Source organism: Lipophrys pholis (genome assembly GCF_963383615.2).
Source record: "Lipophrys pholis genome assembly, chromosome: 10".
Classification (NCBI taxonomy): Eukaryota; Metazoa; Chordata; class Actinopteri; order Blenniiformes; family Blenniidae; genus Lipophrys; species Lipophrys pholis.
In genome coordinates this window covers 27,131,696-27,159,547 of record NC_137640.1, presented here as the reverse complement: position 1 = coordinate 27,159,547, position 27,852 = coordinate 27,131,696, and the positions used below count along the sequence as shown (strand labels likewise).

Below are 27,852 nucleotides of genomic sequence, written 5' to 3'. Positions count from 1 at the left end.
ATCTGACTGAATATAAATACTTATTGCAGTTTGGAGTAATGGTACTACAATGTTAGTTGTTTATCTGATTGTTTAGGTTATTTTTATTACAATATAAAACTGATTTGATGTAATCTTTATAGTAAAAAGCCTGATAAAGTGTTTAACTTTCTGTTCAATTATAATTCAAAATTCAATAAACTGTACATTTTGCATGTATATATGTGTCTTTATCCTGAACTTATCCATCAAAATGATCAAGCGTTGTCAATAACCCTTGTCAATATTCAACAAAAAGCAAATTGCTGGAGTGCTGCTTGGGTGTAGAAAAAAGTGTTCTTCTGGTGCTCTTCAGTGTAGGATCTCTCCCTGTCAGAAATTACCCAGGTGTTCAATAGTTGGCAGTTCTGAAAGCAGATCAACTATCTTGGTGGCCATTTTGGAAAATGGCTGCCACGGCTGCACCTGATCAAGTTTGAAGAGGCTCACTATCTGAATAAGCTACGTCTGTGCCAAAATTGGTGCTATTTTCCTAAAATGCACAATTATTATGGATATTGTGGTAATGCTTCTCGGACGCCCTGCAACCGTCTGATTGAGAGACGACCACTCCAGCCACCCGAGCCACAGTCGCCGTCGCCAGCTGCTTTCCAGAAGAAATTCATTCAGAAATGTCGAGAACCTGCTGGCATGCAATGTGGAGCGCTGGTAATTTAACATCTGCCTCATTGGCTTGCTTATTTTTACATGCTGTTTCAAACCTGAGGCCGAGTTTCTGTTTTAAGCTTCCATATTTTCTGCAGAAATTATATCATATGACTGAAAATACAGGAATGTTTATTGAGGTTTTAGGTTCTTTGTTTGTTGGGAATGCAGTGAAATAATTTATACTGTCATGTATTTCCCACGTGGTACACCTCCTGTCCAGATCATCTACACAACGAGTGATGTGTCAGAAGGCGAGCTGGAGAATCAGACACGTGACGCTGCATTAAGTGTGGTTCCATCTCACCACTCATCTGTCATCCAATCCTACATGAGCGGAAAAGTGAAAAGGAAATGCAATGACGGGGAAAGTTATTTAGCTTTAAAGGAAGAGCTGATGCAAAGAAATGGTTAACGTGCCAACATGCTCTACTTCCAAATGAAAAAACTCTTTAACAGGCATTAAATAAAAAAATAAAAAAATGCTGGAAATTGCTTGAGTACAGCAGCATTTTCAGTTAAAAATATATCATATATTATATTTGCACAAATAAAAAAAAAAAAGCGTTATTTACACATCTTATACACTTGGCTGAGATCACTGTTGCACTTTGTGGAAAACACAAGAGATTGCTCTCGTGGCCTCGCCGCGAAGCTTCCAGGAACTGATAAGAAGAAGCCTGAGCTGTGTCATTTCCAGCAGTCTGATGAAACAAGTGAAACTTGTTCTACACACCGAGTCAGGGTATCACTTCTGCTGAATGAATTTCATGAGGTCTCTCAGGATGACGCGTCTTTCCTGACGGTAAATGTGCAAAGAAACTCTTTTATACGTGTTGTGTAACACAGTGACAAGAAAAAGAGCCACAGATCTGCAAGACCAAATAAAAACCCTTCATTTCCTCTTTTTGGTCAACATTTTACAAGAACTCTAAACTTAAACTAAAGAAGAAGAAGACGAAGAAGGAAAGAAAAAAAGGGGAAATCTTTCATCTCATATGTGAAGAGAATTAACAGCCCTTTAAGTGTGGGCATGGTTTGATGAGTGAATGAATGAAGTGCAGCTCAGTGCTTATCAGCCGCCAGTGTTTTCTGTTCTCGACCCTCTGAGTGATCCGTGTGAATGAGAGCAAAGAACAAGCGGCTGAAGCTGTGACTGAGTAATTATTCCAGAACAAATCTCACAGGTAGTCCTCAGCAGGAGGTCTTTGACAAACTGTAACACAATGTTAAGCCTCGCTCATTTGTCTTAAGGAGCTCCAGTCATCGCTGAGCTAAATGTCACTGACAACGTCAAGAAGTAAAAAAAAGATTTAAGACATTGAACCTGTTTTAACAAACATTTTTGCTTGGTTAGTCTAAACCAGGCCTCACTCATATCGGCTTATTATGACCTGACAAAAACTACATGACGATCAATATTGTGACCATGAGTAATGATATTAAATCCTCTGTTAATGTTGCAACTGGTGAAAGTGCTTTGGGCTGGATTCAGTAAAAATACTAATAACATGAATGACTTGGGTACTAAAACTGCACATTTACATCAAACTCCTGTGTAAAGAGGTCAATCCCTGGTACAATATTCATACTCAGTTTCTTCTTTTTATTTCTGACATGATATGATGTCAACAACAACTAGATGTGGCATTTTTCAGCTGCAGTAGGTGCATTTGGATCATTCTAACGCCATATATTAGAAAACTGAGAGCCATCAAGTTGTACTGGTGTCACACATTTGGATTTTTAAGCTTTTTACTGGAAATTATTGGAGAACAAAACTGTAAAACCGTTTAAATGTACTCCAAAACAGATGTATAAGCGAAAACGTATTACACATAATGACCAATTTCCTGAGAAAAGACATGAAATAATAATTTAAGTGCGTTTTTGTGTTTCTTTATGTGTGTTTTTAATTCATTTTCCAAGTGTTTATTTGGTTTTGTTATATTTTACGTGTTTGTTTTTTAATGTGTTTATTGCATGTTTCTTTTAGGGTTTTTTTCACATTTTTGTTTTTTTTTGTGTGTTTTTTTGGTTATTTATGTGTTTTTTATAACGTGATTTTTATGTGTGTGTGTTTTTTGGGTTTTTTTTACATTTAGAATGTAGTCAATGATGCTGAATATCGTACAGAAATGTTGTACCCTAAACAGCAGAAATAAGATGCATCACTGGAACAGTGTGTGGTTTGACTGCAATAAAACACTTGGACTGGATAAAAAATGAGCAAACATCCTTTCGTGTATGACGGGTCATCAAACCTTCAGCATTGTTTCCCAGGAAGACAAAAAGCAATTATTTGTCACGGTTTAACTGCAGACAGAAAACAAAAACTAATTTTATGTGACTTTCAGGTAAAATGATCCTCAAATTGCTGAGTTGGAATCTAAATTTGAAGTGGCTTCTTTCCTTTTGGGCAACTAATTTGACTTGTGAAAAATGACTCTATCAATCTGAGATGACAATAAGTGAAATCTGCTATTTTAAAATATGGAACGTCTCAAAGACCAAACTGGCCTGTAATTTCACTTCGGGGGGGAAGTCTCCAAAGACAGCTTAGTTCAGAAAACAAGTAAAGACAAAAATAGCTAAAAACGTAAGGATGAAAATGTGTGTGTGGTGAGAGGAGGCTGATTCGATGAAATTGAACGTGGTCACCTGACGCTATATTGTGCAATTTTTGTAATGACCGGAGCGTGAGAGTGAGGGAGGAGTGAGGGAGGAGTGAGGGAGGAGAGAGGGTGCTTACGACGTAGCAGGGCTCGCAGTACGCCTTCTTCTCCACGGCGTAGAAGGGCTTGCCGCGCAGCTTGGTGCTGCAGGTCATGCACACGAAGCAGTCGACATGGAAGACCTGGTCCATGGCGGTGCAGCCGGTGCCCTCGCCCACCACGTTCTCCCCGCAGCTGGCACAGCGCCCTGGGGTAGAGGCAGAGGCAGGTCTGAAGCCAGGTAACAGTCATACCTGACAGCACCATCCACACCCATCCACAAGACATGTAGAACCAGTATAACCAGACAGACACTGTTTACCTGTGCAGAAGCATCAGGAATCTTACTTCCAGCTCAAAATGCAAGCAAGTGAAAATACGTGACCTTAGACTTTTCAGACTCAGAAAGATCTGTTGTGCAAAAAATGACATAATACAGAGAAATATGAATAAAGAGGGCATGCGAAAGCGTCTTGATAGGTCAGATACCCACGGATTTGTTTGAATTATTGGGGATGATTACTGAAGGATGTTAGAATGCGAAAGTGTCTGGCCTGTGGTAAAACCCTGCACACAGAAATGTCCATAAATTCCTAATCTGAACCAGTTCTATTCAGATTAGGGTCACGAGGAGCTGCAGCCTACGTCCTCTGACGTTCGAAGAAAGGAAAGGTACCAGTCCATCACAGGTCAAACCAACAGGAAGACAAATATAGTGAACTATGATTTCTAAGATGAGGAAAACAGCATGAAAACGATATTTATTACAGAGTTGAAAGCTGTGAACTTTTCTACACTTTAGAAGCAGTGTAAAAGGCATCGTAGTACGCTTTTAAACCAGAGGCGCCAGAGCCAAGCTCCCTTGTTCTTCTGCTGAAAACAGTTCCTCCCTACAAAGAGCCCCTGGTAAGCATGTTGAAACAGTGAAGAAACACACTGCCAAATAAAAAGCTTAAGAGCCTATGCTGTAATTACATGCTTGTAATTCACTTTTCCAAGGCAAGAATGTGTTATTATTATAAAAAAATAATAAAAAATCAGGTCAAAGTAAAACTAACATTTGACTAAACACAGTCTTTGCTTTGTGTTGGGAGGCCACAAGAACACCAAGGAAGTCCAGTTCGCTATCAAAGTGAAGACCAAGACCAACTACCAAGCAAAGGAGAAGGAAAATGTCAAAATCAACCGCATTTTTATTAAGTATGAGGTATTTATTAAAGAGCTTTCAGACAGTATGGATGCCTTTTATCAACCATTTTGAGGATTTAGATTTTACCGATGAAGGAAATGAAATAATTATTTTTCTTTTTATTACATTGTACTGCACCTCAGTTAATCACCTATTGACAGATGTTTTATTTTTTGTTTTGCAGGTGTGGGAATCGACTCTGAAGTTCTGAGCTTTGTTCTCTTCTGCCTGTTTGCTTATTATCAGTGTTTAATTCAACAAAGCAGCAATAATATACTGTTTGTATCCTAAAATCTGGAGCTGGCTCAAATTTGAAAGCATTACACCACCGTGTCACACAAACATATTAACTGTTCAATAAACTACTATTGTTTTGAATATAAATTATTAAACATGATTTTCAACAACAAGTATCTCAAAGTGCATAACTAACAGTATTAATCTGACTGCAGTTATATATTCCTCAGACGAGTGGCTGTGAAATACTGGAACGTCCACAGTGATCCACCAGTCCAGACTTTAAAACAACCAACCTGATGTTTATGTACCATGAAAGGGTACATAACATCTACATTTTTGTTTCTGATCTTCACACTTATTTTTGAGTTTCTGGCCGAGGTACAATTAGAGTAACTAAGTTTTCAATTAGTTCTTAGGGCTGAAGCTTTTTCCTTCTAACAGTGGACAAGACTATGCTGCAATAATAACTTAAAAATGTAATGATACCAGTAAATACACTTAAAAACTCCTTCTTATTGATGCTTTTTTAAGTCGTACCCATATCTTCAGCGGTGAAATCGCACTACTTTGTGCCAAATATTTTGAGCTACCCCTTTAAAAAGCCCCAATCCTGATGTCAGAAGTGGCTAATCTTCATTTCTATTTCAAACACTGGATAAGGAAGGATTAAATAGTATAATTATGCGGCATTAAAGGAACTCTACACAGCACCAAAGAGTGACATCTGTTTAAAAAGTCAGCTTTTCAAACGATAAAAAAGCAAACTTTAGAAGTACAATGAAGTCTTTGTAAAAACGGGGCACATGTGAACTGATATTATTGCTCCAGAAAGAGCCTGATTGCATATAGCGAGACATGGCATTTGGATATCTTTAATTGAGTTGGGAGATATCTTTAATTGAGTTTAAGATGTCCTCGACTCAATGCAAGTTATCTTCAACCCAATTAATAACACTGTCAATTTAATTACTGGTATCTTACAATAATGGGGTTTAAAAAGATATCTGAGAATGTTTTATTTTTTACACATCTGAGGACAGATGCAATCTCTCCGAGGAAGCACGATACTGTATATTTAATTAATTCAAGTTCAGTTTGATGGATCGTTTCTCTTCCCGTTTCTTTTTTGGTTCATCTAAAGGCTGATTTGTGGTGTTGATTGACACCCTGTATGTTCTGAACAGAGCGGTTCAAGCGTGTTACAGACAGAGGCGAGACACTAACCGCCGGGAGATAGACTATCTGATGCTCATGTTTTCACAGTTCCACTCGTTGTTTTCATATCATGAAAACTCAAACGGCGTGTAAAGCCGAATCTGTCTCAGGTATCAGCACAACTTTTGGAAGTCGGATGTTGCCGAGATCAAATATCTGCTTGACTGCGAGGCTCGCTAATGGTATTCTAATCTCAGATAACTCATTATCTTATCTGCGGGTCCTCGCGAGCAAACCAAAAGAAAGAAAAGTTGCTTGAAAGAACAACTTTTTTCCAGCAACATTTTGAAATCTTCACTGGATTGTTGAAATACAGAATATCCTCAGGTCCTCCATCACAGGGCCCATCACTCAGGCACCGGGGGTAACTTTAAGGAAGGAAAGAACTGTTGTTTAAACTTTGAAAAAATTTGTTATCGCGGCAGCGTTTTGTGCGGTAATTTAGCAACTGCTGTCAACCGCGGTGACTCACGGCGCAGGCAGGTTCGTATAACGCCTGCCGATGATTCTGTGCGTTCCCACGGCTCCATCCACACCTCAATTACGGCTATGTTACCTACTGTACAGGGAGGCAGATTAAACAAACTTGTGAAGGCACGTCTCGGGGGGACATGTGGGTGTCAGTGGAATCACAAGCAGGGTAATCACTTCAGAGAGCCAGAGGGAGAGAGAGGGAGAGAGAGAGAGAGAGAGAGAGAGAGAGAGAGAGAGAGAGAGAGAGAGAGAGAGAGAGAGAGAGACGGAGCACGCCAAGCCTGTTAGTGGCTTTAGATCACAGGCCATCTTCAGTGAGTGGATGAGAATGCCAAACATGTCCCACAGGGCTCCCACTTTAAATAGCGAGAAGGAAACCTCTCGGAAATCCTTTTCCTCTTGGCAGTCTGTGATCGTGTGGGCCCTCAGGAGCTATTTGTGCACGTAACAGTGTACACACACACACACACACACACACACACACACACACACACACACACACACACACACACACACACACACACACACACACACACACACACACACACACACACACACACACACACACACACACATGATGGAGCGAGCTGGAGAGAGAGAGAGAGAGAGAGAGAGAAAAAAAAATCTCCTCACACCAGACACACGCCACACATGTAGACGTGTGTATATACAAACACAGACGCATGCTTCATATGCTGCGTGTGTGTGTGAGGATGTGTGTGCGTGTATGTGTGTGAGAGATTTCATGCCACGCTGCGTGCAGCCCACACATGAATTCCCATCACCGTGGAACAAAGAGCGAGGGATCTGAGGCTGTTTACAGCCGTCCCTGAATCTACTGTACGCTCTATGTTTCTCCGGATTCCCTCACAATCCAAATCAGTGAGAAGACGCACATGACAGAATTAGGAAATGTCACAAAAACACTATATCTTCATCAAACTTTCCCCTCGCAATCAGACAGCTCGCTTCACGTATGTGCTGACTGACTGAGGGCGTCTGAAAATACAGTTTACTTTTGCTTACAGACACAAAACCGTTTTAATCTCGATAACAAAGAAAAAAGTGACACCACTGAGGCAGCAGGAGTGATGGAGTAGTTCAACTAAAATATAAACCTCATTGCCTTTTAGTCATAATAAACGTGTCAGATTAAGCTGATAGTGAACGCCAATAAAGCAGCAAATTAAAAAAGAGTTTAAGCTCAACAATAATCCAGAATTCTAAAAACAAAAAACAAAAAAACTAACAAGAGACGGGTGAATCAAATGTCAGGTGTTGCTTCTCCTCCAAATAAAATAGGTCAGTGATGCTGGGGAAATGAAAAACACAGCCTCATTATCTCTGCCACATTTTAGACTGAATGGCAGGTTTCTGACCAACATATGAACGTTTGAACAGTTTTTTAACTGTTGAGTTTAAACTTACTGTTGATGGTTTCTGACGAGTGGACAGGCTTTCTGCCTCACCGTTTAACTTAAGACATCTGTGACATGTAAGACATCTGTGGATTGATGAGACATGGAGTCTCATTTAACATCTTTTTTTTGTTTTTGCTCAAATGATGTAAAATGTTTGTGAAATAACCAACTTATGCTCCTGACCCAAAACCTTTAAATAGCTCCTCATCATTATTGTCTGATAAAACTCTCCCAGACACAGCCAGTTTGTTGTTTTCTCTTTTTGTGTGAGGTTTTATTTAAGTTTAAGTCTAGAGTAGACGACAAATGAATGGAAAATATGCAATTCCACAATATCACAGAGCAACCATTGAGGCAAGAGGGAGACGGTTTCAATGAGGTTTTTTCTCTCTCCATGTTTTCTAACTTCGGACCTTCATACTTTAACAGATATTAATGCATTATCAAATTACTGCTATTACTGCTTCTACTGTGATTGACTGATCAACTGACCCCCTCTTGACTGATACATCACTACTCAATATTCCGCGTTCATTAAAACTGAAAGAATTAAAGAAAAAAAAAAAACGTGTTTTGTCTAATAAGCAATCCAAACCTTCTCCAAAAGTTTATTTTTGTCTCGGAAAAAAAGTAAACGGTCACATTTGAGAAGGTGGAACTGGTGAAAGTTTGGCATTGTTGTTTCCTAAATGACTCAGACGAGTGACTGATAAACCAAATAGCTTTAACCTTTTTTTAATTTTAATTAAGTAACCTCTTAATGGTCGGTTGTTTTTGTTCGGAACAACAAACTAAATGCTTGGAAGCACTTTGTTGGACTCATGTGGTGAAAATAGTGCGCAGCTCTTTGTGGTGATGGACACAATGATGACCGGCTGTTTTGCTCGTGAGACGTTAGTGCTGTGTGCTTTTGTGTAGGTCTGTGCTGCGCGCTTAAAGTGGTTTTAATCCTAAATACTCTTTATTCAAGGAATCCTAAGAAATTTAACTTAAATTTTCAGTTTTTATAAGTGGCTCACTAAGGACTCCTAAATTATTTCTAATTGAAAAAGAAGGTTGTGAAGAGTTTAACTAGAGAAAAACGATCTTTGTTCCGCCGCAAAACTTTAATAACAGGTGTAAGGATGAGATTACATTTATGGTATTTACATTTATTTCTTGTTCTGCAGAGACCATAGCCAGGGATACAACTTTTATAATTGAAAAAAATAAAAAATAAAAATCTGGTCTTTCCCGTGGAGATAAACATGAAATCACGGTTTTTCCATGTGACGCACATGGCACGCTCTTAAAGCTTTAAGCCTTAATGAATAATTAACCCAGAGTTTCTATGATGGACTGATAAGAATCCATCCATCTCCTGTAGATGTTGTGGTCACAGGAAGTTGGACTTTATGCCAACAGATGGTCGCAGGCACAGGAAGAACACGCAAACTCTAAAAGACGCCTTCGAGAAGCAAGTTCGGATCCAGAAGGTTCACAGTTGCTGCTTGTTTCTTGAGTAAAGTACTAATTACAAGGTGCTGAGTACCCCGAGAAAATCGGTTTCAAAGCATCCTCACCTGATGCAGATTGAGAGAGAACATACATGTAAACCGATTCTGGAGAAATTTCACTGAGGCGGTTCCAGAGGTGAGGCGTCAATGAAACTTTGGGGAGGTGCAGTGGTCTTGACCTTTGGCCATCTCAGGGCCCGTCTACAAGACAACGATTTCAAATGAAAACGCAAAACTTTGATTTCGACACAGGCAACGCAACCTTTTGGAAACTGCTCCTCAGGTGGAACTTTTCAAAAATTCTCGGGCTCTGTTGCTGTGGAGACACGCGAGTAGAGCGAGTCGATGGACTGCAACAAGAAGGTTTCCCTCCAGAGTGTCATGACTCTCAGTCCATATAATCTTCTGGGGACCTGGTAACTTTATAGTTGAATAACAATCCAACTTGGTCATTTGTCCACTACAATGTCTCTCTACTCCCATTGTTGATGTTTATAGTGTCTCGTTGTCTGTGTGCATGTGTGTGTGGTTTTGTCACAAAACAAAACAAAAAAAAAACAGGCAAACTACATAATTTTTAGTGTTTCTGTTGTTGTGTAAACCAACATCGTTTTCAGAACGTTGTCATGTAAACATGAAAATAAAAGCACAAAAACAATGCCTTTTCACTTGCAACGGTGTCGTGCAAACGAGGCCTGAATCTTATGATTATATGAAACAGAGAGTTAACGTTCATGGAAATGTTGGATAAACGAGCACAACAGATGAAAAAGGTAACCCAAAGATAATAAAAGTGACTGAACAGATATGTTATGAGACGACAGTTATGCCTGTAATCTCCCTGCTGGTGGCGGAGTCACGGAAGGGTTGGCATGGCTCTCTTCCTGAGAGTTCAGAACGGGCCAGCGCCAGGCAGAAGTGGTACCAGGTCATCTCATTTTCTTTAACTTTTTCATTATCCCACTTGGAGAGAAGGAATTAAACATGGCCTTTGACGTTAACTAACACGTTTGGGTTTGAACGCCAGCCTCTCCAGTGATGTCTTTCATTGTCTGCGATGAAAACGAGCCCACAAAGTGTCAGACAGGCAAAGCCTTTCAGTGCTGTTCAGTGTAACAGCAACAGCTCTACTGTATGATAACAGGGAAGAGTGTCGGGTGTTTTACGATGCTTCACATCAATAATTTCATACATCTGCGTTGGAAATGAGCATTTTCAATTTTGAGACACTACTTCAATTGACTTCTTGAATAATACAGCGAAGCAATTGAAGCAACATGGTATTTACCCCCATGGAGATGATCCCAAATACTTTCGAACTATTTCAGCCGGGCATAAAGGAATCATGAAAAGCCTCACCGCTCCCCAGCGTCCCTTTGCATGGGGATTGGAACCAGAGTCTTGATATGAAAACTTCAAATGCTTCCTGTAGAACCAATGCAATGGTGACGGGGCGGGAGGGGGAGTTCATTTACACTTTACTCGCTTTCTTTCCTTTCATTCTTCAACCCTCAGAAGTGTCTCTTCTCTGTTACATCGAAAGTCAAAAGGAGGACTGAAGAGAAAAATCTTTTCTTCTTTTCTTCTGTTTTTTAAAGAAGCACATTCCCTGTGAGCTACAGAGGCTTAGAATGGTTAGACAATTTAATTGGATAAAAGGAAAAGATTAAAGAGGCCCTGACTCTGTTCCATAAATAATTGATTTCTAATGTATTTGTAGTGGCAGTGAGACGCTGTTGTTTGGGATTGGGGGATGTTGAGTGGCAGAACGCTTCAGATTTCCCTCAGTCTTTGCCTTCTTTGTTTTTTCACGCCGTGATATTGAAGCAGCATGAAAGGCAGAAAGGGAGCACACTTGCAGCTCAATTTGATCTTACATCGTCAGAAATCAAAGATAGTGCATGTAAAGAAGGATCGCAAGGAACTTTTTTTTTTTTTTTTTTGTGGGAGACCAAACTTTTCACACTATGTTACTAAAGAATACAATTCTGCTGGTGCAACCCTTGCAAGCCCCAAAGGCAAAGCCAGCAAGCTGCAGCTCGTATCCAAAACTAATAAAAGAACCACAAAATCCATTTGAGAACTTCCAACTCAAGTTTTGTACTTGGATTAAAATACCCCACAGATATAGTGGTAAATACACAAACCACATTCAAGGACTGGATTCAATTTTAAGAACAATGTAGAAAATAAGGAATTGAAACACACGTAATGGACCCTTTGTATTGCTGTCTTTGCAATCGACTAAAATAAAATACTCTAAATAACTTTTAAAATGTGAGAAAATGCTCAGAACATTGTCTCAACGGTTCCCATTTACCAACAATAGTAACCGACCAGTAAGTCCTCATCCTTTCACTCTTGTGATAGGACATTTCCACCACAAGGTAGTGAGTGAGCCCAATTTTACAGCGAAAAACGTTTAACTTTTTAACTTCGAAACCCTGGCGGACTGAAGGATTAAAGGTGCTGGCGGTTGCAGCTTGGTAACTAGGAACTGAAAGTAAGCTGCTATAAGTTCTTGAGCCTCGTTGAGGACAGACTGCACGCCATTGGGATTCACGAACGCCAAAAGTCACATCAACATATGTAAAACTATATACGCTTTCAACAATACTCTCCTGTCCATTATGATAATACAACATAGAACTTAGCACTTCAGTTGTACTTTCTAACAATGACGTTAAAAACAATAACTGAAGACGGAATGAGCTGCAAGAGAGGGACGACGTAAACAATTATACATTCTTTGTTTGACACCCTCTAAAATAACCAAGAGCAGGAGGAAACAACTGAGACAGTGTTTGTCTGTTCTGTCTTGTAATTAAATTTGTACCACATACAGTAGCACGTCGTCCGTCCTGAGTGGAAAAAGCAGCGAGCTGATGAAGGAAGCACTGAAGCTGAAGCTCGTGGTGATTATCAAACAACTCAGAGTGACAATAAAGACATACTGAACAATAATATGACTCAAAATCGATGTACAGTGTGCAAAATGTACTCAAATACATATTGTTGTTTTTTTTAAACAATGAAACATTGAAACTTTAAAAAGAAAAAAGTACTCAACATGTACAAAAATGTTAAATATTCCAAGACATACAACAAATGGTGACAATGCTACTCTGTATCATGCAATAGTGTGGTAATAGAAGATAAAGGCTCATGGAGACTGAGGCTGAGGGCAAACTGAACTTTCAACACGGTGACAACAAGTTGCATTACTTTAACGCCATATGAGGGTCGCAGCCATGTTTAGCAAGTCCCAATTAGCATGTCGATGAAACTGCATTCTCACTTTTGCTATAATATTAGTGTGTTTTGACACTAGTTTGAACCAGTTGGTGCACCTGATTAGTGAACATGAATATGCATGCTGTGCATATGTGATGAAAACCTATAAGTCATATTAAGGAAACTTTCTATGATCGTGGTACACAACAGCATAATTAACATAATGTAATGGGACATTTAGTGGGTTTTTTTTGTTTTTTTTAGACTAGAAATGTTGAAACATGTATCAACATGTATTTGGTCAGCATATCATTTTTTTAATGGTTTTTATTGACGGCCTTGAGTGAAAAACGCTGAAATCCAAAAGTCTTTTAATTAGTGCACTATTGTTATTTTTTATAAGAATAACCTTGAAATATTCAGGATGAAGTAAACTGTTATAATAATACTTTATGCCACACAGCGGTGCTCTCTGGCAGAAGATCTCGAGACGCTGTAGGTCAGAAAAAACATTTCTTATGCTAAAACTATGGCTGCACTAATGATACTAAAGAATGACATAATGTGAGGTTGTGAATGATTCGTTGTGTTTTATGCTTGATACAGGTCTATTCTCATATGGCGTAGTTATTTTAATGCTTGAATTTATTGTTTCTTTTTTAGTATTTTCATGCTTTTTACGTCACAAAGCAGGACTGCGCCATCAATTTCGTTGCATCACTACAGTAACAATAACTTTCCACTGAGCATCCATTCTGTCCTTAAACCAACCATAGAAGAAGCTGGTATCAACAATACCAACAGTGGATATTAAATTTGACAATGGCTTAAGTTTTTGATGACTTCTGACTTAAAGGCCCCGAGGACTTGACTCCCATGACAACCTAAGGCTCACAAGTGGCATCCTCTATATGCTGCACATTGTAACATTAATAGGCCCAAACAGAGGTAATTCACAGTGACAACTCATAAAAGGTGATCTAAATAAAGGTACAAACTTGTAATGAGTTCTTAACACTTAATTAAAGACATAAATAATAGGTCAGTGAGTGGTTAACAGCAGAAAATAAGTCTGCTGAACACATCCGGAACGTAACTGCCAGACAAGTGAAGTGCCAGAGGCCACGATTTGTGCGCTGTTTCATCTCTTTCCCCCCCTCTAGGTTAATCTACTTTGTTGCTTCAGATTGCCCTCCGCGCAGCCTGACAATGCCGTGGCCCCTCGGTTGCCTTGGAACGACAAGAGAAATAGCTGTCATCGCTGCATTTCAATCTCTGAATGCCTCTTGCCTAACCCCCGCCTTTAATCTCATTCCCAATGTCAGCAAATAGCAATCTGCAGAGCTGCTGTGGCCATGGCAGAGGATGGAGGATCGGCGAGCCCGTGCCACGAAGCATTACGGCTCGGCCCGTCAGGGCCCACGGCGGCGGGGTGAGAGAGGGAGAGGGAGAGAGAGAGAGAGAGAGAGAGAGAGAGAGAGAGAGAGAGAGAGAGAGAGAGAGAGAGAGAGAGAGAGAGAGAGAGAATGAGTGTAGGTTACATGTTTTAGAAGCAGGTTGGCAGGAGAGAGATTAAGGGGCGCTGGGAGTGAGCTGGGGTCTGATGAATGGGGTGCAAGAAAGGGGAGAGGAAAAAGGTGAGCGTAGCAGGAGTCCTTGCACGAGCCCCTGTGAGTCCTGTGTGTGTGTGTGTGTGTGTGTGTGTGTGTGTGTGTGTGTGTGTGTGTGTGTGTGTGTGTGTGTGTGTGTGTGTGTGTGTGTGTGTGTGTGTGTGTGTGTGTGTGTGTGTGTGTGTGTGTGTTTGTGCGTGTTTATGTGTTCGCTCGCCGGGGTTGCATTTCCGCGTTTGCGTGCATGAACGCGGCGGATGTCTACTCACTCCTGAGGTCAAACGCTCACTCACAAATGAAATCTAGCAACGTGAGCGCCCCGAAGCCTCAGCTGGGCTCACACGGCAGCTGATCTTGCAAGCCTCAGTGGAGCTGTCTCAACGAGGCAGGGCAGCGAGCGCAGAGCCTGGCGGGGCAGAGAGAGGTGGTGGTGGTGGTGGAGGGGGGAGGAGTGGAGGGGGAAAGTGGAGGAAGGGAGGGGGTGCAGGCGGTCACCTCGCGTGAACTGCTGCCAAAACACGCTGGGCTTCTTCTATCTGTCGCAGGGGAAGAGAGAGCCCCCATGCTGGCAGACTGCATCAGCTGAGAAACTAGAAAGCAGCACAGCGAGGTCAGCTGCGCTGAACATAATGAGAGAGGGTCTGGGAGATAAAAAGACAGAGCAAACAGGACACACAAACTGATTCATCCCCCTTTTCAGCTCCTACACCAAGCGGTAACAAATACGATTAAGGATTGAAAAATGCCACAAGACCAATTACAAGCAAGATGATGACATAGAAACATTTGCTTGGATCTCATTCATAAAAGTCATGAATTATGGACAGTCTCAATAAAGGGTGGTTTTTGCAGGATTCCTTACATCTGGAAAATTTGTAGATTCATATTCAAAGCATTATTTACATGGGTCTTAGAAGTCAAATCCACAGCCTCGCACTGACATACATACGGCATTTTCCTCATAAAAGGCAGCTCCGATGGATCATCCGTGGGTATTGTGTTGTATGATTTAGTCTTTTGCAGCCGTACATTATAATCCACTGTAGGTGGTATAGTGATGCACGGGGCTTTAGACAAGTTGCCATGTCACCAGACTGCCTCGTAAGCCGGCCTCCCCCCATCCCCTGGGTGGTCTGTGACCTCCTTCCAGCAGCATTATGTGCTCCTGTGTCATAGTGATTGTTACAACATAACACGCACGCACAGTACAAGGGACCGGACCAGAGAAGAAAGTCTGTTTGAGCTAAAAGGTCGGCTGAACGACAAAACGAGGCATGTCGACACTGAAATATTTCAATTTCCTCATATTTTTAATTCTTTACTAACTGCTTTTGGTTTTTTTTGTAAACCGACCTCGAAGTTAGCGCCACCTTAGCTCCCTCATCAAATCCAGTTTTATTTTTAACACAATTGCAAGAGTAAAAGCTAATGCTCGGATAAAGACAAATCACCCCGCAGTCACACATCCATTGACACCAGCACTCTCTCAAACATCCAACACGTAATTGGATTTTGATTTGAAGCTCATCTTTTCAACAAAAGTCTTTCCTCATACTGCAAAAAAATAATAAAAAAAAACCCACTTTGAACAGATAAATGGACAAATTGGACTGATTCGCAGCCTTACACATTGGGGCATTTTTAGAAGGAAAAACTATGCTTTCAGATTCTACGCACATCTGTGCGTTCACAAACATTATGAAGTTAAATTCTGGGCTCAAAAACAAACTGCAAATGCATACGAGAAGTCAAACAAGAAAAGCAAAATTAATATTGCCGAAAATTCTTATTTGGTTCTTCATCATAAACCACAAAGGACGCGTGTTTACTACGGCCCTTGAGAACTGATTCTGGAGAATCCCGGCTCTATTCTTTATGTTATCAGGCGGGAGATGTCATCTTTGGAGCTCATACTGATCAAACAATTGTTACTTTGGATGTCATTTCCATTTCACGTTTGTATTTTTGGACACATATCTGAATGTCATTGGAAATCCCATCACGCTTCATGGAGAACTTCACAATGGAACTTGTCCATATCCCACAAAACCTGTTTCAGGAGCAGGGATGAATCTGGATTGTTCCCTCTACATTGTCCAGGAACAATTTGCATCGAGTAAACATGAGGGGAGGGGGTCAGACGTAAAAAGACCATAAAGCACCTCTTTCAATATAACGTATCCTTTCCAGACAAAATGGCTTCAGTACAGAATCTGGCCAAAAAAACTAACACAAAAGAAGAAGACCAAATTTGTGAGTCGAGACAATCATGCAGACAATAAATAGTGACTTGAGGAAACCTCCTGCTGTTACAAGAACACATGAAACACTGACAGAGCAGAATGGAGGTGGCATTTAGGGGTCTTACCTGGTAAGACCCAGGCATGGGGGGCCGGGGGGGAGTGAAGGGGGGGACAAGAGTCAAGAACATTTAAAAAATAAGTGTCCTTGATTACATTTCTGCAGACTCTGACTTCACAGCAGGATGGAAAAAACCATCAATGACAACTTCTACACAGGACACTTTCACTTACTTTCATCTTATTTCACTGAAAACGACCGACATGGTAGTGGATCAGTAGTAAAAGTCATCTCACAGCAAAATTTAAGAAAAGAAAAACAAAAAAAAAAGGTGTGCTTTCTGTGTACAAGTTTGGAAAAGAACACTTGTCCCGTAGTTGTGATACTTATTCAGCAACAAGACGTGGAGTGAAGAACATGTTGATGTCAGGCTTTGAGTCCAGAATTGATTTTGTTTTTACAAAATTTACAACTCCAGTGCCCAAGGGTCTTAATGAGATGTAATAAAACACACTGTGTGCTGAGGCCGGACTCGAGGCCACGATTAACTCAAGATGATGTTGTTTTGGTTCAGTCAATCATCGATGGAATTCTGGAGCACAACTTCCTCCATGAAGTGTCTCGGGATATCCAACAGGAGAGCCAAATGTTTGAAACATTTTCAATCTTCTCAAACCAAACTTGGAAAGATGTGTGGACAGAGGACGAATGAAGGTGGGAGACGTCATGTTTCACTTTCAACACCGTATGTGGAGCGATCCCAAACAAAAGTCTAGCGTATTGTCATTTTGTGCCGCCTTGTTTACAAGAACTTTTTATTCACCATATAGGCCTTAAATGAACATTCAAAATGAAGATTTGCACAGTAAAAGGAAGCAGCTATCTGGGGGAGACGGTTGGCCGAAGGCGTTTGGAGATTGTGGAGGCAGAGTGTGGGGTGGGGTGGGGGTGGGGGGGACGTCTTTTTTTTTTTTTTTTTTTTTTTTTTCCGGCAGCAGAAAGGTTTTTCAGTCTGACACACATCCCACTTGTTATGACATGTAGAGGCACATCTAAAAGCAAACTCCTAAGAGGTTGCTGAGGGCGACCTCAGTAAAATGCAAATGAGTTCCACCGGAGCATCTTAGACAATGCACAAAGCTGTCGAAAGTGGAAGCCTATTAATACATTAAGTTGCAACGTGCGGCTCGTGTTGTGAAGAATTAGGAGGCATCGCGGCGTGAACCCAAACTTTTTTCCTGACCCAATTACCTCGGCTGCTCCGTTCCGACTCCTCTGGCCTGCGCCGTTACTGGAGCTACACTGCCATTTGTATCTCTTCCAAGATTCCTCATGAACTTTTCATGTGAGGTGTCTTATAAATTATGAGGGCTCCTCCAGCTGACATTATGAGGGGCGGGAGACACAAAAAAAAAAGAAAAGAAAAAAAAAGGCAAAGCTTCATCCTTTTCTTCTCTGGCTCTTATCATGAAACAAAGGCTCGTTCAAAAAGCCTTTCCCGACAGCTCCGAGTACAGTATGCCCACATGAATCCCTATCTGTTAATTTCCAATGACTGTCTCTCCGCCGTCTGATAGCCGCGTTTATGCGGGTGCTCAGAAACCTGTCTGCAAAATCGCTCTATATAAATATTGATTGGCCATTAAAGTTTCATATCTTTCTTAATTCCATCCAGTCGAGTACTGAAAAGTCCGGATCACGTGGAGGCACGCTCAACTTGTCATTTCTCCACTGAAGGGAGGGATAGAAGCAGATTCTCAGAGGCAGGAAGAACTAAACCACACAAGTATCATCATCACTAATTGTAAATAATGCAGAGCATCTCATCCTTTCAATTATTCAGCTTTATGTCCCGTTTTTGCTTGACAGAAATGTTGCGATGACAAAATATTGTAAGTTCCTCCTCTTGAAGCGCAAATGCCAAGGCATCTGTACTGCGGAGCTGAGTAGCTGTGTCTTATTAGATTTCCACAAACACAGTACACCTACGCACAACCTAAGTGGATTAAATATGACGGATGATGACATTCGGAGAAAAGGCTCTTTCAGATTACTCAAATCTAATCTGGAACTCTAAATCAGGACTAATCAGTTGCTTTTCAAAGAAGCTTCAATCATGGAGGGGGGGGGCGACGGAGGAGTGGGGAGGTTCTGGCTTGCAAACTGGGTTTCTTGCGAAGAAAAGCCGTTCTTTTATAGAGCATCATTTTCAGGTTTTTTTCTCCCCTCAGAGCTTGAGGAGCATTTCAATTTGCTTTTCATTTCATAACAAGAAGGAAAGAAAAAAAAGTCTTCAAAGACTTGTCCGGTGTAATTGACCGATGCTGCAGAGGGAAGCTGCGTAACGTCAGGGTGCCGCTATCGCAGCTCCGCCGGGTCCAAATGAAAAACTTTCCTCGTGACATCGCGGGGCCAGAGTGTAACGTTAATTCAATTCAATTAACCCCCCTGGACCAATGAGAGCTCGCGATGGCTGCCTCAGATTGGGAGCTCATCAAAGACAGTCATGACACCAATAAAACTTTGCTATAGGAAGACAATGATCCAGTCCAGAGATCGCAGCCCCACTTTGATTAATCTTGCTAATTACTCGCCTTAGGGTTTCAGCTACAGCAAGCCCCGTTTCCCCTCCCTGAACCCCCGCCAAAAATAAAAGAAAAAGAAAAAAATCTAGACAAGGCTTGCTCTGCTGCAGTTAAGATTCTTTGTAATTACAAAAAGTCTCAAAGCTCGGGGACCGACTCTCCCACAGCCCGGGAAGTACAGTGTGAAAACACACCACACTTGGAAGTTAATTTCAACAGCGCCACTGCAGCTGCCGCCGCCGCCGCCGCCGCCGCCACTATATGTGCATTAATTCAGCGGGGGAGGGAGCCTGCTCTGTGGATTTGTGGAACGGCGCGTGCCTGCGCTTGAACTTCCCTCCTAATGAGTCCCAGCAGTCACCTCAGTCACTGGGGCCCCCCCTGCCCTCGCCCCCTCTCCCCTGTCTCCTGGTTAATTCAGCTGCCACCTTGTTTAACCACAGGATGACCCGCCCCTCCACGTCCAACCGTCCACTCCTGCTCCCGCGGCAGACAGGCAGCCAGCCGCTGTCAGACGGGGACGCACACGCTATCCCTAACTTGCTCTGGCTAACCTCAGCTCACATATGACCCATTTCTCAGCCCGCCGTGTCCTCGCTCTGCCAGCCCCGGAGCCAGTCAGCCTTATAGCGGACGGGCAGTGCATGCATGGTATAGCAGCACATGGCAAGTTCACGCCAGGTCCACATCATCCAAAAATTAGGCCAACGAGGACATTCCTCTGTGGGGGGGAGAAAAAAAAAACTGGGGGGGAAAAACGACTCCACTTTGCTTAAGCCAGCAGATCCATTTGACCTGTGTCTAATGTGAACCAATTAAGGTCTTTACATCAGCGCGCACCCAACGTGCAGCAGAATATCCCTTAATACTGGTTAAATACATGTCCCTGCAGCTATAATACACCTACACATGCTATCATAGTGTGCTGGGTGATTATGCGCCGATATAAAGCCTGCTGCAGAGTCCCACTGAATGTATTGAAAGAGGTATCTAATGGGCATGGGAACTAATTCCAGGGCAAAGGGGATTAAAGGCTAGAGAAGAGAGAGCAGCAGAGGGATGGCACTCGCTGGCAGCTGAAGGTGCAGAGGGCGGAAAAACAGAAAGGAAACAGAAACACAAAGAATCCTTTGCTTTACTGAATCCTATTTTGCCAAATAGTATTAAAATTGTTATTTTGATTAATCCTGGCAGTTATATTTTGGATTTTTTTACCCCCATTTTCAACGGGGAGCAAAATTGAATTTCAAGCGCCTCCCCGGCCAACGCAGTCAAAAGATGGACGGTTAAACCAGACTTTTATTAAATATGTGTTTGAAGGTTTCTGTATACCTCTCATTCACATTAATCTCTCACCCCATGTTATCCTTGGATTTTCAGACTCTACCTTGAGGACTGCTACCTCAGACCTTTACATGCGAATCATAAGGGATCTGTGCACATGTGTGGTGCTGCGGTTCCTCACTCTGGATGTTGGAAAAAAAAAAAATCGAAATCGCATTTTGGTCTCTGTTACTCTGCCGTCAAGCTGGCATTTTGAAAATCCACCGTAAAGTTGGATGCTATAGTAATATATATTCAACCCCTCCAGGGGGTGCCTTATTTGTGATTATTTCACTCAAAAAAAAAAATAATTTAAATCCTATGGTTGTGTTAACTTTTGCAAAATATTGCATGTCAAAATCAAAATTTATAATTTTACAAGGTCTGGAAACAGAAAAACAAACAATTTCAGTTCTCTTCTTAAGGTTAAATTCAGTGTTTCACAGTAAGATCTTGAACAATGATGTGATCCATGTTCAAATAAGAAGTATCGACACTCCGTCTGGTTTGCATTAAATCGGTGAAACAATTATAACTCTTGTTGAGTCCATGCTAATTACTGGAACTGCGTTTGGTGGTGTAGAGGTTAGCACTCTGAGAGAAAGGCCCCGGTTTGAGTCCAGGTTGCACCTCTGGGACTTTATGTATGGACTCTGCATGTTCTTACTATGCATGTGAATGTTTTGTCCAGTTTCCCCCCACAGTCCAAAAGAATACAATTGATTGTAAAATTGTCTGTGTGTGTGTGTGTGTGTGTGTTTTGATGTATAAACAGTTTTGTGTTTTGGTTTTATTTAATCCGGCCAAGCTGGTTGTTTAGCAGAATTATTGATAACTCACTGGATTATTTCATTTGTAATTAATTCATAATGCAAGTTTTTGTCAAGAACAGCAGACTTTTTCTAATTTAAATGCCATCATAGGTCATTAACTTAGTGCTCAACAACAGGCAGACGTACTATGAAACTCACCCAAGAACACAGATAGATAGATAGATAGATAGATAGATAGATAGATAGATAGATAGATAGATAGATAGATAGATAGATAGATAGATAGATAGATAGATAGATAGATAGATAGATAGATGGCAGTGGTACAGAAAATCAAAGCAGAAAAAAAAACTGAATCTGTCATTTAAATCAACTGTTTTGACCGAGAACTTGTTGAAATTGTCAAGTAACCATCTGTGTTATAATTTGTTATAATTTTTATTTAATGTCTCAGAAAAGCGACCGGGGCCTGAGCACCATTGAGATATTTGACACTTAAAATTACTCTCATGAATTCATTAATCAATGTGCTCATCAGAAATGTTCCCATTTTGATATAAATGGATAGAAATCACTCAGTCTGTGCAAAAAGCAGTAATAATGTCCCAAGAACACAAAATCAACCTCTCCTGAATCATATATACCTGCAACTCATCCAAGAGCCTCGAGCCATTTTCCAAAAACAATGTTCCTGTGATACCGAGCTAATTTAGTGGGGCACTGGGTTGGCTAATCTGAGAAACTTTCTGCCAGTTTTATTCTATTAACCCACTATCCTACATTATTTTAGTCAGCAATTATACTTGGCTGCGGAAAAGTTTTGTACTAGAAACAGTAGTTTTAGGTTATTTCTTCAAAAGTCACGGAGGAGCCTGTTTGACTCATTTCTCTGAATGTTTTCTTTAAATGTCACCATGAAAGGGGATCAGAGGAGGCGCTCCTAATGAGACCCCACCGACTGTCCACCCCGATGTTCGCTGTTCGTCTCAACACGTGAATCCATCAGTGAGTCTCCATAAAGCCACTTTTCCGACAAGTGCCAGGAAGCAATTACTACAAAGTGACTCTTGTCATGCCAGTGACACTTGGAACAGAGGAGCCAGCTCCATTTAGAGCAGAAATAACAATCTAGCTTCAGACGAGGACCAAGGAAGGGTCCAGAGAGTGTACTTCATCATACCTCCAGTGTAACACCAACACACGACAATGAAAAGACAAGATAACAAAGGAAAGCATGAACTTAAAATACAGACAGAGTCTCTATGAACAAAGCGAAGATGATGTTTGTCTTTGCTTCAGACTTCGTCATTGGCAACGCGTGTGTGTGTGTGTGTGTGTGTGTGTGTGTGTGTGTGTGTGTGTGTGTGTGTGTGTGTGTGTGTGTGTGTGTGTGTGTGTGTGTGTGTGTGTGTGTGTGTGTGTGTGTGTACATGTTGCTAAAGGCTAAATGAGCAAGTGTGATCACCACTGAAATGTTGACAATACCGTATGCTCTCAATATGAGCAGAGAGTTACGTCTCTATTCATATGCTTTACAATTCAATATGCTCTCACTGTGGAAAATGTGGGGCTGATGAGCAAAAGTAGCAGCAACAATAATTATTGTCATTTTATTTCAGTGTATGTTTTTCCCCCTACAAAGTAAATCTGTAGTTAAGCCGAACAGCAATTTCATCTTGGTCTGTAAACAATCTATCTGTCTATATATATATGTTTTGGTATTTAAACTTTACCAAGGAGTTCTATGTGAGAAAGCTCACCATGGTGCTTCTGAAAACTTAAAAAGTGTCTCTCGCTTGGAGAACCATACAATGATATTTCTCAAGACCTGTTTGGACAAAGTGAAGAAGAGAGAGATGAGCAATAAACGCAGCGACTTACCAAAGTATTCCTCAGATGGAGGATTGTCCATGTCCATGACAATCTTCTTGGTCAGGAGCTCCAGCTCGTCTTCAGGACGGGCCATGGGAGCGCTGCCCTGCGAAGCACAGACAGGAGCATAATGAAGAACATTGTAGTACCATTTTGACATTTATCTTCAGACTGCTGATTGACATTGCCAATAATTTGTGCTCCAGCAAACTTACAGACTAACAAAACGTGTCAGGCTTCAACTCCAAGCTTTGCAAAAGACCTGACTTAAATAAATCACGATGAAGCTCAGTCTCAAGGTCAAACAAAACACATTCCATGTAATTAGCATGCAGTGAACGGTCTTCAGTCTGCCTTTTTCCTCTGAGATATCTGACCCTGGGCTCAAGCCCCGGTGGTGTGCGGCCCAGAAGGTTGTGTGTTTCCTTCTGTGGAATACAAGAGTGTGGAGAAAAAACTTTGACCCTGACTAATCCTTGTATTTTGGGAAGGGGAGGGGGATGATAGATGGAGGGAAAAAAGAGGCAAACATTAGAAGGAAAGCTGTTTTTAAGTCGGGAGCATTTGGGTGATAGGTCGGGAGATCGTCGTTTAGTCATACTCTGAGCACAAAAAGACTGGAGGTAAAAGCTGTGCTGGGGTCTAATCTGTAAAAGCTTCCGGAGGGATGACATAACTCTGTGAAGATGCCACTTCCTTCCTTTTTCTTGTGAGCCTGCCCTCCTCCTTATCATGCAGTCGCTGACATCTGCCTGCTGTGTGTCTGTATGGGGCTGACGTCTTGAGCCTGACATTTTCTGCCAATCATCCAGAGCCCCGAGAAGCCCCCCACCTCTCCCTCTTCCCCCCCGCCCCCGTCACAGGTGTGTGTGTGTGTGTGTGTGTGTGTGTGTGTGTGTGTGTGTGTGTGTGTGTGTGTGTGTGTGTGTGTGTGTGTGTGTGTGTGTGTGTGTGTGTCCTTTCCAGACACCCCCGAGGGCCCAAACTTGGCTCGCTCCGTGCTGTGCGGTCGAGCTCTTTCACAAAACAGTGACACTACGATGACCTTCCCTCGATCTGGGGGCCGTACAAATCTTTACAGTAGATTTGATTTTCAATATTGTGACACGAGCCGAGATGTGAGCTGACCTTTGAGGTGTTCCTAATTGTGACGTTTGGGAGTAGGGCGAGTGTTCATGAAGGCCCTGCTTTTATACTAATTTATCCACGGTTTCCTGGGTCACATAAAGGAATCGGATTTGTCAATAAAAGATTTAGCTCCAAAAAAAAACCAAAACATTTTTGTATTCAGAAAGAAAGAGTAATTATTGCTCCTGTCGCACGATTCTTGCATTTTTAATGACTTGTTTTTTTTAAAGATTTACGCAGCATATATCTTTGGTTTACTAACAACTATTTTCACTCATTTTATTTGTATTTATCTCATGTTTGTTTCTGTCCACCAACACTTTCATTTTACATTGATTTGGTGTCAGATTATCTAGAAAAGTGACAAGAAAAATAGTCTGTGTATTTATAAAAAAAAAAAAAAAAAAGAATTTAAAGGTCATAAGAAAGTGTGTATGAAAAGTCGATGTTCCCAATTTGAACTATTTTCCACTTGGTGATATTGTGTCCATTCTGAAAAAACATTGCACAGATTTAGTTTGTTTGGTTTTTTTTCTCCTCCATTGCTGAATATTATTCAATAAAGTAATTTGTTGCCAGGCATGCAAATACTTGAAGAGCAACTTGGTTTGACTTCCTGTTTACTTCCTAACCCAAGAGAGATTAAAACACTACCTCTTTGCATCTGAGGAGAGAAGTGACTTTATTTGTCTTTGATCAGGGAAGCTGATATGAGTTTCATGAAAATTTCCTTAAAAATAAAAAAATAAAAAAATCATAATATATCCCCTTGTGATGATGAACGGTATTTATTGTTCCTGTGGACGTGTGATGTACATCTCCTCACCAGATTATAGCCTCAAATAATGTGGATTTTACTCCCGTTATTGAGGTGTGTCTTGGTGAACTTATTTATTTTTTAGAGTTCTGTTAGACCGGAGTTCAGGAGGTTGGTGTTGGTCTATAAAAAAGAAACTAAAAGACATTCCACGAAGGCTTTCAAAACAAGCAGGAACTGATAGACAACCAAAAATGGTAATGCCTTTGGTAGTCACAGGCTGGAGGCTTAATAAAACAAGTATAAATCAATAATAAGGCTCGAGGAGGATTTATATGAGGGCCTTGGGGTTTCGCTCTGAAGCCAGAAGTCACTGTTGGCCAACAACAGTAAAAACTACACGGTGAGAAGTTTCCAGATTGTCTGGGGTTGGATTTCACTATTTCTGACCCGTCGTTACAAAGATACACAACAGTGATGTCATTTCAACAACTCATTAAAGGATATTTGAAATGAGTGAAGTCGATAGTCTGCGGCGTTGATTTCCAGAGACGAGGAGAAATGCTGAGCTCTGCTTCCTGCCGGCAACGTAGCGCCCAAACTTTATGACGCATGACTTGAGCTCAGCCCGGCTCGGGAAGCAGCGGCCTGATAATGGAGGTCCAAATGGTGGGCCTCATTAACTCTGAGGGATCAACACGTTCGACGGGCAAATCTCCCTGCAGCGCCAAGGAACTCGACAGATTCCTCGCGCCGGCCGCGGACGCTCCCCGGCATCACGTGACTGTGAGGATTAAAGACGGGATCAAAGGGAGGATATCAGCCACCTCCGGTCTCTTGATTTTATTGATGGAATAACGGTCACGGGTGGCATGGGAAGGTTTGGCTGAGTTATGCACAATAATCAAACAAAATAAATCTGTTGCGCCCTCAAAGACACGCTCGTGTTGTGCACCTCCCGCTCATTATGCCTGTGTTGTTAGTTGGAGACAGTGAAGTAGACAATTTAACACCGTTAATCTGAACTGCACATCAAAAGCACATTGGAGAGGAAAGGAAATGCTGCTATTACCAGAAACAGACTTTTGAGTTTAAGCTTCATTTATATCTTATCCACTCTTTGACACCCCGCAGCAATGCACTGCCAGAGAGTTTAAAGCACCTTGTTAGGGAGTCTTTTGTGACAGCGCGGAATAATTTTTCACTTGAATAAGAGAAAGAAATTGCTTCCCTGCATGCTTTATGATTGCCTCGCAGTTCCTATTCGTCTTTTCAGAGGCAACAATAGAAACCATACGGCGGCTATACGTGCCGCAGACGTGGTTTTCTTTTTTTTTTTTCCCTACTTATGTCTGGCTCATTTCAGTAAATTGTTTGCCTACGCCCTCAGGACACTCAGCCACAGTTTCATTGAAGTGAGTGCTTAAATTTAGTGGTGACTGGGTTAACAGCTGCACCTATTTTCCACTGTTTTCCCCTGTGTGAAGAAGTTTAAAGGGTTCATGTCATCCCAATGATTTTTTTTCTCCTTCTATTATCAGGTGAGATACAGTCAAGGAAAAAAATAAAAATATATAGCCAGAATATGAAAAGCTTTGGATTTGGGAAGAGGTTTAAATGTCAGGCCACTCAAAATCAAAACAACAGTAATGACGTTTGCGAGTGACCACTGCTGCGTGTGCCACCTGATGCAGCACGACAGAGTCTGGGAGCCGATTGTTGCCCGACTGTCACATCTATGACTGAAGCTGTGTGCACCACCCACTGTGGGCATTGGCAATGTGTCAGAAGTGATTACGTTAGGAGCGAGGGTGGGCTCACAGCCTCACCTGATGCCCTGACAACATCGTGTCCCGCTAAGATCCCGACCTCAGGCTCTGTCTTTGCTGCCTCCGCTGCAGTGATCGAGAGTGAGCAGGAGAGACAGTTGTTCTCAGGGCACCGCATCCACACCATTGTTATAGTGAAGGTGTGAACAAAGGAGCGCCAGCACGAGGGGAACCGGAACTATTTGCATATCGTCACCTGCCCTGGCATGGAGCAGATCTGTGGAGTGAGACGCGTCGGTGCCGTCAGTCACTGTAATGATGCAACGTTTCCTGAAGTTATACACGTTACAGTGTGAGCAGAATGCAAATAGTTTATTGATCTGATCCTCCGGGTGTCTGACATACAGACAGCGCACATCTGTACACTCTTTTTGACTTGTATTTTTTAATGAAATATATCCTTCTAGGATGTTTTGGCATTTTAATTCTACAAAAAGTTTTGCTGATCAACTCCTACGTATCACAAACTTTATATACATCTGCTTCCTTTAACAACTACAATTCAAAAAATGTAGGTTGTGCAGGGTAAATTCCAGTTTATCTTGTAATGGTATAAAACAAAAACAGGGACAATTTTTGCAGCTCCTGCTCACTGAGAGAGGCTAAGCTTGTTTCACCATCATAGCGAGCTGCTGTTTCAATGAGCTCACCCTGCTGGTACTGACAATACTCTCTGATGTGTGTAGAAATGTATTAAGGCTGGTGAAGTGTCGCAAGCTTGGCTTCCAAAGAGGAAATGAGAACTCGCAAGAATCGCCAGTGCAGATTTATTCAAATAATTGACTTCTGACTGCACGCACACACAGATATTTCCTAAATTGAACACTGAATAATCACTTCTATAAAAAACTAAACAAAACCCCACAGTAACTGAGAGTAGCTTTACTAGTCTCGGATGAGTCAAGGGCGTCGAATAGCAAAAGATCAAACTAAAAGTGGGTTGAGCTCACTGGCGAGCTTACGCCGACCTTTCTATGTCTCAATGTCAGAGCAGATTAAAGACTTAA

At 41.5% G+C, this 27,852-nt stretch overlaps 1 protein-coding gene across 2 annotated transcripts in view; it reads right to left on the bottom strand.

The window, feature by feature from the left end:
• Nucleotides 1-27,852, bottom strand: part of lpp (LIM domain containing preferred translocation partner in lipoma) — a 192,877-nt gene that overhangs the window by 24,725 nt on the left and 140,300 nt on the right. For both annotated transcript variants that reach the window (XM_080472965.1, XM_080472966.1), the window contains exons 8-9: nt 23,141-23,237; nt 3,437-3,606 (exon numbers count right to left, since the gene is read on the bottom strand). In XM_080472965.1, coding sequence (XP_080329091.1) covers nt 3,437-3,606; nt 23,141-23,237 — 267 coding nt within the window. The remainder of the gene's footprint in view (nt 1-3,436; nt 3,607-23,140; nt 23,238-27,852) is intronic.